The sequence below is a fragment of the Electrophorus electricus genome, chromosome 6 (genome assembly GCF_041902795.1).
Source record: "Electrophorus electricus isolate QZ-2024a chromosome 6, ASM4190279v1, whole genome shotgun sequence".
NCBI lineage: Eukaryota > Metazoa > Chordata > Actinopteri > Gymnotiformes > Gymnotidae > Electrophorus > Electrophorus electricus.
This window is the reverse complement of record NC_137502.1, coordinates 9079009-9091714: the sequence shown is the minus strand read 5'-3', so window position 1 is coordinate 9091714 and position 12706 is coordinate 9079009. Positions and strand designations below refer to the sequence as shown.

At 38.2% G+C, this 12706-nt stretch overlaps 1 protein-coding gene across 3 annotated transcripts; it reads left to right on the top strand.

Annotated features, from left to right (window-relative positions):
- Positions 1–7189: 7189 nt before the first annotated feature.
- utp15 (UTP15 small subunit processome component) lies at positions 7190–12210 on the top strand. Of its 3 annotated transcripts, none has more exons than XM_027015152.3 (13): positions 7190–7311; positions 7700–7790; positions 7886–7978; positions 8926–9110; positions 9267–9445; positions 9716–9841; positions 9923–10058; positions 10177–10258; positions 10361–10516; positions 10700–10801; positions 11211–11344; positions 11469–11527; positions 11743–12210. In XM_027015152.3, the coding sequence occupies exons 2-13, from the start codon at positions 7701–7703 to the stop codon at positions 11955–11957; spliced, it is 1557 nt and encodes a 518-aa protein (XP_026870953.2). In that variant the 5' UTR covers positions 7190–7311; position 7700; the 3' UTR covers positions 11958–12210. The 3 variants fall into 3 exon arrangements, with proteins under 3 accessions (XP_026870953.2, XP_026870954.2, XP_081571912.1); XM_027015153.3 differs by having other exon boundaries at positions 7684–7790; XM_081715786.1 differs by lacking the exons at positions 7190–7311; positions 7700–7790; positions 7886–7978 and having other exon boundaries at positions 9003–9130.
- Positions 12211–12706: the final 496 nt, after the last annotated feature.

Here is a 12706-nt window from a genome sequence, read left to right as displayed (position 1 = left end):
CAAAAGGTGAAATTGAATTGTCATTTCTATGCCACAATTTAAACGTGATCTCTGGCACAAGCCTGCCCATCCAGACTCACTGTCTGTCCAGAACTGTCTAACATGTTTTTGGAATGGTTGGCTGCTCACATGCATCTTTCTATCAATAGGTCACTAGTTTCCACAGTATGATATAGAGAATATGATGAAGGAATTTGTAAAAATAAATAAATAAATACATAAATAAATTATTTTATATATATATATATATATATATATATATATATATATATACACACACACACACACACACACACACACACACACACACACACACACACACATACACATACACACGCTATATATATATATATATAAAATCTTCTAAAAAGTACAAATTTAACAAAAAGCTTAACAAAAAAGAAAAAGAAAAAGTCTGAATGAGAAAACATTTAATTACTGCTAATCGAGTCCAAACCAAATACTGAAGACTGAAGAGCTGATATCTATGCAAATGCTCGTGCATTTGACATTATAGGGATCTGCCAAAATGATGCATCAGGATTAATAAAAGGGTCTTCTTGTAGTTCTCAAACCTACTGACTTTAACATCCAGTGACACAAATCAATTTGTTCATTCATATTGAGGCACAATGGGGCTGTGAACACCTTGGTACATCTGGAAAGTCCAGGGGATTCCCCCCCCCCCCCCCCAACTGAAATTATGGCTCATTTGCAAAGCAAAGCCATTATGGCGGAAATACAGCAGCTCAAAACATGCCACTATAGACAGATTGTTGACCATACTCAGATGTTTTATCACTTTCCTTATCACTTCTCACCATCGTGTGTTAGGTTTCTGTCAAACATATTTAAAGACACAGGGGGGAGGATATTTATGCATTAAATGAGGAGGAATTTTAATGGTCAGCTACTTGGAATTCCACCGTAGCAGGGGAAAGAATGAAAGAATTCTAGATAACTCTGTTTATAGTCAAAGAGAGAAAGAGAGAGACAGAGAATGAAAGAAAGAATAAATGGGTGGGCAGTTTCAGTCAAAGTTAATGAGTTTAAGAATGACTAAATGGCCACAGGGTAATGAGTAAGTAATTATTAGTCACCTAAGAGAAATTACAAATATCTTTAGCGTTTTTATACTTCAAATGCCACTTCCTCCCCTTTCCACCCCTCTACAGTCTATCATTTTTTCACTTCAACACATTCTCACTTCTGCATTTTTTATGTCTACAAAAGCTATTTTTGTGCTATGACTAATAGCTAATATTACGATTCATTCAAAAGTCAAAGTGAAGCTTCTTGTCCATAGAGAAGGTTGGACATTATTCTTCTCCATTCACCTTTCCTCCGTGCTCATCACTTACCCGAAGAAGGAGACATGGACAACTGGTGAAAAGGACACTTTTCAGGTTTAACATACAGATGGCTGTCTGGGAGATATTGCAGGATAGACCAAATGTTTGGGCATACTCTGGAAATAAACCAATGTATCAATATATATGTGACACATTGGCTCAACAAGTCTCAACATGTTCACAAAAGACAGGTAGCAGATGGGGCATTGAGCATCTTAAATGCATTACCAAGCACTGAAAAGGTGCCAGTATTTTAAAGTCATAGAACTGAGACCTCTCTGGTAGATGCAGGGTTCCAGTCTGCTCTCATTACCCTTTTAAAAAGCCTCTTGAATATAGTTTTCCTATTCTTGGGACTCATTTCCAGATAGGGGTTCAGCAGTAGAGGGATGCAAGAAGGTCACCGGGAGCAATGCGAAAGGAGGGATAAAGCAAGCATACTCACCTTTGCAGATTTATCTTTTACCAACAGCAAGCAGTAAAAGAACATGGACATTGCATCAGGAGTACGTGTCAAACTGTTTCAAGAACTAATGCCTACTGGTTAACGTACTGCTACATGGGGCAGTGGTAGCTCAGTGGTTAAGGTAATCCTGTAATAGGAAGGTTGCCAATTCAAGTCCCACCACTGCCAAGTTATAAAAGTTTAAAAGGCTTTATTGTCATTTCAGCTATATACAAGTGTACAGCAAAATGAAACAATGGTGCAACACAAAACAAGTACAACAGACAACACACTACGCGAGTGCAAATAATACAATACAGTATTAATACAGCAATAATACCATAATACCACTGATGGGCCCCTGGCCAAGGCCCTTAACCTTCAATTGCTCAAGTTGTAGTCAGTCATAATTGTAATCTTAAAAGGATAAAAACATCAGATAAATGCTGTAAATGTACATACAGTGGCCATGCTAAAAACTTCAGTCAGGTCATTGTTAGTTTGTGGAATACAGCACTGGGGTGGAAGCACAGCACAGCTTAAGGCCATTGCAGTGACTCTACAATAGTGACGCAGGGACACTTCAACTTCAGACTGGTGAAATCAATATCAGGACCCAGTGAAACAGCCCAGTATTAAACCAGAACTAACAAGGCCATGTAAGCCATGCAAAGTTATATATGCTACATGTTAGTATACTAACATAGGTTAGTCAATATTTAAAATGATATATCTCTCTAAAAGGATATTTTATTTTGAGTACTATCCTGAATACTGTGTGGAGACTTTATGATGATACAATGGAAGAAAATTTCAAATGATTTGACTTTTAAAGCTATGCCTTTCTATTCCTATATTACCTAAATACTGATAGGATAATCGATATTAATAGTAGTAGCTGTGGTAATTCAAGTAGTCAGTGCCACTTATCTAGTAGTCATCAGTAGTAGTAAGTATAGCTAACCTGAATTACCGATACTGTTCATAGCTATATTAATGTTATCTTAGAAGGATAACTAAACAATATCAATTCTATTTATAGTATAAGTATAATATAAATAATTCTAAATATAAAAATGTAATGATAAAATATAGTTCCCATATATCTTTTTACAGTATTTTCACAATTCCTAGGATTGTACCATTCTGGACTGGGATCAGTGTCATCATACTTGTGATCCACTAGAGTCATTCCTTCTTGGGATCCCAGCTCCAAGTGCTTCTATCACCATTGGGAAAACTTTTGAGTTACACTTCTATATTCTTTCTATTACATTTTTCAGTATTTTATCCATAATTCACTTTACCCCCAGAAGACTCAACAGTGAGGCCAGCATTGCAGCCCCACCATGCTCCAAGCTCACCTCTTTAAACGTAAACCTACACTGGCCTCCCTGGTGACCAAGACCATACCCAGCCCCACTGATATCATTAATGTCTGCTCAGTTCCATATGGGCTTTTGCAGTACACCAACTGCAAACATGTTCATCTCCCTATACTTATCCACTGTGCTGTCCCGATGCAAACAATCACTTCCTAACCCGTAAAATCCATAATGGCCTCAGTGCATGCTCAGTGCCACTGGATCCATCTGGATCTATCATATTACACAATGACATTACACAGTCCACTCACCTGCCCAGACCCCAGGCCATGTACCTGAAACACTAAATACCTCAGCTTTTTGTCGTTCCTAAATTCCCAATTTACTGGCTTTAAATTTGTAAATTCAAAAAGAAAATAAAGATGCAGATTCAAGAATTAGTTGATAATAGCTTGTCCTGTCCTTTATAGCAAGTTAAATAGAACATGTATTTGAGGCACCCTCCAGAGACTGTCTAATGGCTACACAGGAGTTTAATTTTTAATATTAATTTATAATAATATTAATTTTTGCATAATTGCCCCACCTTGTTTATATATTGATCTTTGATGTTTCCACCATTATGTCCAATGCATACATCATTTACCATTATGCAAATTGATATTTAATACTTATACAAGTTGGAGTTTGGTACCTTTACATTCTAATAGGAGACTTTTTTTTTAATGACTGTGTAAAGTGTCTTACATCTTACATTTGCAAGTACCATCCTGTGCCTGGTGGAGGGATGATGTAGTTTACACTACAAAGGCTTACCCAGAGTCCTTTGGTCCTTTGCAAAAGGCCTCTACAGAGGCCTCTACAGAGGCCTCTGCTCTGTAACACAGATCATTTTATACAGATACAAAATCTCTCTAATACTTTATATTTTATGTTATCAATATTTCTAATTAAATGTTTAAACGCTTTTTTTCTGTAAACACTCTTTTCATTACCTCACTTTCCACGTTTATAATGCATTTCCCCAAATTGCCTGTGTTCACATCCACAAACACTGACTAGGCCTTTCAGTTACTTCTGATAATTAATTCACAGCTACCCTTAGTTTACATTGTCTAAAACCAAAATACATAAGCAAAGAAATGGCAGACTTGACTACAAATTCCTTAGCAAATTCTTATCTCTACTGGCCTTATATACACTGACCACCCAGTTGTCTCACCTCAGCTACCAAGTCTGCATACTTCAGCTTTTTCCTTTCAAAAGCTTCATCAGCTGCAATCTCAAATGTAATTGTTAATTCAGAGTACAACACCAGCATAGTTAAAGCAATACACTAGGATCTTCACCTATCCACTGTCCAAGGTTTTTGCAGGCTTGGAAGGATGTCATAACTCACTCCAAGCAATTTTATTCCACAAATCCATCACCCCAACTCTCACCAGATGATTCTCCACTTCTCTAGATTGTCCCAAATAAGTCCCTGGTCTTGATTTTCTTGTGATGCTCCTGTTGCACTATGTGTTTTCCTTTTCCTGTTTGCAAACAAAACTAGTAAACATTCATCTTTTCTCAGGTGATGTAGCCTTATTAAATGCCTTCCACAAATCACCTGACCCAAACCCTGTTCTTCTGCTTTGCACATAGGTGATCACATCCCTATGCTCTAATGCACTTTTGACTAACTGCACCACCACTCATACACTCTCTCCCCGCCTACATCTCATTTAGACGCTCTAATTATCAGCTGCATCGCCATTGCAAACTCTAACAGTGAATTTACAACAACCCATTACTAATCACTGCATAGGCGTAACATGAATACTTTCAAAATAAGCTTTAAGCAGCCTAGTAAACCTATGCAAAATCCCAAATTATCCCATAAGAAGAACTCATAGGCCAAAACTGTTCACTACCCACAGAATCCTTCTCTTTTCACTATTTCACCTTCTCTTTTCACTATTTCACCATTTCACTATTCCACCATTTCACTGCGCGTTATACTGTGTATGACTATGTACGTGACGAATAAACCAAACTTGAACTTGAACTTGAACTCTTCTGGAATAAGAATACCCCCTGTTCTTCTCCAATCCTTTGGGATAATTCCTTTCTTCCACACTTGACCATCATCTTCCATAAAACCTTCAAGACCTGAGGTGTATTTTCATACATGACTCCATTAGGTCTTGGTGCAGAACCTGCCTTTGCTAGACACACCATGTCCTGAACTCCACTCAACTTTGGTGGGCTGACATCCATTTTCCTGTCATCCACTGGTGGATGTCTGCTGCCAATTCCAGCTCCTTTTCTTTATTCTGTTCAGCATCAAAATGCTCCTCTAAGTCCTTTTTCCAACTTTTAACCTCCCAGAGTTCTCCTTACTAAATAAGGTCTTCACAAACTTAACGCGACCACTAAAGAAGGCTGCCCTAGCAGTTTTTTTCTCCTTTCCCTCAAGACCGCTGCTCTCCTCAATGATTCCAGCAGTGTCAGCAGTCAGAACGTGCCCTCACTTTCCTCCTCTACTCACCTCCAATGCTTTCTAAGTTACCTTAACTCTTAAATGACTATATATACAAGGTCTGATATATATACAAGGTCTGATATATATACAAGGTCTGATATATATACAAGGTCTGATATATATACGAGTGTCTGATATATATACAAGGTCTGATATATATACAAGGTCTGATATATATACGAGTGTCTGATATATATACAAGGTCTGATATATATACGAGTGTCTGATATATATACAAGGTCTGATATATATACAAGGTCTGATATATATACGAGTGTCTGATATATATACAAGGTCTGATATATATACAAGGTCTGATATATATATGAGTGTCTGATATATATACAAGGTCTGATATATATACAAGGTCTGATATATATACGAGTGTCTGATATATATACAAGGTCTGATATATATACGAGTGTCTGATGTATATACAAGGTCTGATATATATACAAGGTCTGATATATATACAAGGTCTGATATATATACGAGTGTCTGATATATATACAAGGTCTGATATATATACGAGTGTCTGATATATATACAAGGTCTGATATATATACAAGGTCTGATATATATACGAGTGTCTGATATATATACAAGGTCTGATATATATACAAGGTCTGATATATATATGAGTGTCTGATATATATACAAGGTCTGATATATATACAAGGTCTGATATATATACGAGTGTCTGATATATATACAAGGTCTGATATATATACGAGTGTCTGATGTATATACAAGGTCTGATATATATACAAGGTCTGATATATATACAAGGTCTGATATATATACGAGTGTCTGATATATATGAATGTGAGGAGGCCAGACTCAAAAGGCAATCTGCCCTTCCTTTCTTCTGCATCCCCAACAGGTTGGCCAACAGAAACCTCAACCAGTCTGCTTTGACTGGTCTACAAATAATTAAAATAGCAATGGGAGAAGTTAGAGTAACACTGACTTAATGCAGCCCCACTCTCATCATTTCAAATGCACTGGATTATCTAATCAGAACAATGTTCAGATCCTGCTTCTTTTTATACAAAGCTTGTGTGAAAGCCTTAAAATAATTAGAGAAGCTTACTCCATATCATATATATATATATATATATATATATATATATATATATATATATATATATATATATATATATATATAAAGTTTTGATTCAATCACATCTGCCTACCATAATTAGATAAGGCCTTCCTGTAAAATGTATGAAAATCTCTGAAAATAACATTTTCTTTGAGAATTCTGAGTAAATTCTCTACTCTACACAGTAGAGTAGAATTCGTATTGGAAATCTTTGAAAGAAAGATCTGAGCCTCTGCAGTGTCTGCACAAGCAAACACATTTGTCAATATGTCCGAGCCTGCGAGAGGAAAAAAGAAAAAGGTTTCCCGGTGAAAAGAGCATGAACGACAAGCAATCTATATAATTCCGGGAATGGACAATATATGTAGGCTACAACACAGAGCAGCTTGTACGCGAAGTTTTCAATAAAGTTTGTGCAAAACGGAAGTACCTTGTCCAAAATGGCGGTATCCTTGTGGCAATAGAAACAACGTGATAGATTAACACGTTTAACAGAGAAAACAAATAAAGAAAACACGTTCTGCACAAGGAGGAAACACTTCAGCTAATATTCTCCGGTATTTTCCCGTTATGTCGGTGGTTGTTTAGATTACTTAAATGCTAGGTACCAGACATTTGTTAAATCTAGACAGAGCTTGATCTATGCTAGCTAATAGGCACGACTGTGATGTTCATAATACCTTGACAGTGGCCTAACGCTGATGATTTCAGTAGCCAACATTATTCCTATAGTCTAAATACGACTGTAGTTTGAGTTGTTCGATGTTTTGTTCAGTTAGGAGTCAATAGTTTGATCATTTCAAAACTTTTTATGGGTGAAAATGTAGCTCTGAGTTTTATTGATATGCTGTTACAAACCCTTGTAAGCATAGCGTTTTTGTGTTTTTTGGTAGATTGTACAAATTACAATCTAAATGTTTCTAAATTAGAACCTCTGGTCATTAGGATGGCTTCGTTTAAACCTACTAAAGTTCAAACTTATCCAAAGTTGGGAGAGAAGGTGACTGAAGATGCACTCTACTGGAAAAACTACAAGGTATTAGGCTGTATTAATGATGTTAACAAATTAACTTTTGTTGATTAAAAATATTGGTTGTGCTGGGGGTTTGAACGAAGGTGTTTCTGTTTCAGGCTCCTGTGCAGATAAAAGAGTTTGGTGCTGTTACCAGAATTGAGTTTTCTCCACTGCCACCTCATAATTATGTAGTTACAGCCTCTACCAGAGTAAGTCTCTCTAGATGCCTCTTGCTCCCTGTATGCACGAAAATGTCTTGCTGTTATTACAATGAGCATAGCTCGAGGGGGGGCCTTGAAAGACCTTGAAAGGCATGCTATGTACAGCATCCTGTCAGTCTTGCTGACCACTTACAAACCCTCGCACAAACACTGGTTATAGATCCAACTTATTTGTTGACAAATACTAATGTTATAAAGCAGATTTGGCAAAACCAAATAAGCTGTGTTCATATTGCTGTGCTTCAAGGAGCAATATGTCATTTTCACAATGATTTTTCTTTACATAATGAACTAGCCATTATAATGACACCTAATGATTTAGGTGTTTCAGAGATTCGGTACTAAATTTGTTTTAAGCATGGTGGGCTCCACATGGGGCCTGCCCTATAGAGCAAAAACTGGTTCATTTGAGGACTACAAAGCAATTAGATTTTTCATCTCATGTGAGCTGCACTTTATAGAAATATATATACAAATAATAATCACATTTGTAAATATATTTGATTTGAATGAACAGACCTGACTAGAAATAGTATATTTATCAGTCATATTGGGGCATGGAACTCTATTAGAGTCCTGTCATAGGTCACAGTTTTAGGGTTAGTTTTTAGCTATCCACAGTAATCATGTAGCAGCATATACACCCATGTTTTCATTAGCCATATTAAAAAGAATAGGTGGTTTTGTGTAAACCTTTTTTTAGCAACTGTGCTAGAAGGGAAGTGGCTAGGACTGCTTTACCGGTATATGTGTACAAAGATAACTCAGTCTTGCCACTTGCATGGGCAAACACATTTAGAAGAAAGAAGGTGTTAGGCATGCAAAGCCACTGCTGAAATACTTGACATACATTTAACCATCACATACTGAACACGGATGCTTTTTGAAATGAGCCTGAGATAGTTGCCAGTGCTTTCAGAAGTGCTCTCTTCCAGATCCAGGTGTATGGACCTCACTCTCAGGAGCCCCTACGGAGCTTCACCCGTTTCCGGGATACAGCATATGGTGGAAGTTTCCGTAGTGATGGAAAGCTGCTGGTGGCAGGAAGTGAAGAAGGGATCATAAGACTCTTCGACATTAGTGGCCGAGTGGCTCTCAGGCAGTTCGCGGGTCACTCCAAGTATGACCACGTGTGTGCGGGTGTGCAAAGTGTGAATAGAGAGTGTATGAGTGGCATTTGGGTTTTTTTTTTTTTCTTCCTGTGAACAGAAACTCTGATGAGATGTGGTATCTATTTTTTGCCCCTTGGTTCATACCTGCTTGTTTGTTCTTTCAGGGCAGTGCATGTTGCATCATTCCTGTCTGATGGCTTTCGGGTAGTGTCAGGGTCTGATGACCTTTCGTGTCGCATGTGGGACGTAGCCAGTAGTACAGAACTGAGCTCTTATACTGAACACACCGACTACATTAGAGCTGCAGCTATCAGCAGGCTCAACCCAGACCTCTTCATTACCGGTATTGCTTACTCGGCCCATCAGTCTCACTGATTTCACTGTTGGACTGCTAGGATTTTATATATTAATTATTTTGTGAGTTTTCCTGAGTTATATTAATTGTTTCCTGAGTTTAACACTATAAAGTAATAGTGAAAATGGTCTTAAAGATAATGGGGGAGGGATCATAGTAATAGGGATGATTATATTACAGAATCATTGCAAAGTTATGTTTTGGTATGTACACTAAAATATGTTATACAGTTGAGCTAATGATTGTCCTCCCTGACAGGTTCATATGACCACACGGTAAAAGTGTTCGATGCGCGTTTAGGGGGTAGTGTAATGACCCTGCAACATGGTCATCCTGTGGAGAGTGTACTGCTTTACCCTTCAGAGGCACTGCTAGTATCCACAGGTAATCAATAAATGATATGAATGAATTGATGTTCTTCAGATAACTGATATAGAAATAGCAGAGATTTAATTTCTTGAACAGGAGGGCGGTATGTAAAAGTTTGGGACCTGCTGAAGGGAGGCCAGCAGCTCGTCTCTCTGAAGAATCATCACAAAACGGTCACATGTGCATGTCTGAGCACCACAGACAACAGACTGCTCACAGGCTCACTGGACAGGTGAACGCCTTGCATTAGCATTCATGTTTGTTCAAGTTTTGTTCTTGTTTTGCCTTGTGGTTAATGACCATCATTTTCAGTAATAGGGTTACGTTATCACATCATCCCTTTTCTCCAGGCATGTGAAAGTCTATAATTCCTCCTACAAAGTTGTTCATAGCTTTGACTATGCTGCGTCCATCCTAAGCCTGGCAGTTGCAGTAAGTAATGCACTCTGAACAAACATAAGTACCTAATTGGGTACAGAAACACCAGTGCACTTTGAAGACTGTTAATGTAAATAAGCGTGTATGTTCCTTTAGCCTGAGGATGAAGTGGTGGCTGTGGGGATGACCAATGGCGTGCTGAGTGTCAGACACAGGAAACATTCAGAAGACAAACAGGAAACGGTTGGCAGAAAGAGACGAGGTCCAGCATATCGCATGTTTGTCAAGGGGAAAAATTATGTCCCTAAACAGGTATGTTTACTAAAGGAAGTATGCTTTCAGATACAAAATTGCTTAAAATAATCTTAGTATCCTAGTTCTCATTCTATTAGTTTTTGTCTTTGGTTAATGTAAAATATGCAGCACCTGTGCTGGAAGCAACACTTGCAGAGCAGAGTTATGTTAAAAGCAGCTTTCTCATCTTTATCACTTCAGGATGACTTCGTAGTCAGTAAAACAATCAAACAGCATCTACAGAAATATGACAAACAGCTGAAGAGTTTCCAAGTGTCTAAAGCACTAGACACAGCACTGCAGGTAAACGTGTGTGCACTTACACACACATGCATGCACGCACACACACATGCACACACAGCATAGTGATTTTAATAAACAGTAATAATTTGTTGAATGTTGGTTCTCTGCTAACTGTTACCCTGATTGCTTCTCAAAGCTAGTGGTGTTGAAAAATCTTTCTGAAATGTATTTTACAATTGTATGGAAACAAGGCTTATAATGCACATGTATTAAACTTCAGCTCTTATATGCAGTAGTCATTGTATTTGAAAACTGAAGTGACTCACTGTGAGGCTTGATGAAGAAATTCAGGGGTTAGCTAACCTAGGGGTTTAAGCTGGTACTGAAGGTACTTTGCTAAGAAAATGGTTGGAAACCCCTGAATTAATTGAATCAAAAATGGTGACACTGTGCGTGTGTGTGTGAGAAGACATGGAAGCGCTTCAGTAAGCCAGACGTGACCATAGCAGTGATGATGGAGCTGAACCGCAGGGGAACACTGAGGAACGCTCTAGCAGGTCGAGATGAGAAGAGTTTAACCACGCTTCTCCAATTCCTCCTCAAGTAAGCATGTACACAAACACAATCACACAAATATGGCCACATCGACGCATCTGAGATTTAGATATGTAAATTAAATATATACATCTTCACATCACCACCTATTTCTGCTGGATTGTTCTTTCAGGCATATCACTGATTCACGGTTCTCTCGCCTTCTAATGATGGTGGCAGACATAATCATCGGTGAGCATTTTGTCCCTTCCTGTGCATAAGTGGTATGACTACTTAAACAACCTCTACCTCAGCACTTCCATTTAATCCTATTGTGGTGCCTTCAGTTTAAATTGCCTTGATAAGGCCTGTTGTGGTTATTCTAAAAGTCGTGTGTGTGTGTGTGTGTGTGTGTGTGTGTGTGTGTGTGTGTGTGTGTGTGTGTGTGTGTGTGTGTGTGTGTGTAGAACTGTATTACCAGGTCATCCCCCAGGCTCCTATAGTGGAGCGGCTGTTACAGCGTCTGATGGAGGTTCTGGGGCGTGAAGCAGAGCTTCAGCAGGAGCTCCTGCAGGTCCTGGGTGTTCTGGACACACTCTTTGCTTCTCTGACCCCCAGGAAGGAGGTGATGGGCCCCACAGCCACCCCCATCATGCAGGAATCACAGTTACAGGCTGCCTGACATGGACCATTAGCCTTGATTTGGTTAAAGCATCTGAATGAGGCAGTACTGAACTAAAGTGAAGCAATGAAGCCACCTGGCCTGCATACAGATTGTGACTTGGAGTTCAAGGCCAGACTTGGCCCATGTGGCTAAATATTAGAACATTGTCAGTAAACAATTACTGTGCTTGTTCAGTATTTTAATTATATTTTCAGAATGTCAACCTGTATTTTGTATGTCCATATAGAACAAGAGTTGTTATGAATCATGATGCCTGGTTGTGATTTTGTCTTTACTTACAGAATGTATTCCACCTCAGTATGTAAGACACTTTGTCTCGCAGAGTTTGTGTGTAATAGTTGTTATACAGTTATGGCGAAGTTTAGATTTAATATGTTCTGTGGAAGCATATGGACAAGAAGCTGGACTGGCAGTCTTGGGTGTTTTAATACTTTTCCCAAACATTGTACAATATCATAGTAAAGTGTCCCTCTTAGCATTTACACTGAAATTGAAAATTGTTTTAGTATTGCACTGCTTTGGGGTAAATTGGATAAATGCCTTTTAATGTTCATTAAGGGTTATACTCACTTTTCATAGCATGTGTCCCATGTTACACAATATTGTAAATTATATATTAAGTTTTGTAAAATTTCAAAGTAGTGCACTTCATTTTACATGCACATTTAAGTAAATGAGTGATTTATTTTTAAAACATAACCTATGGTTGAATCGCACAGCAAAGGCTAATGGACAATAGCTAGATC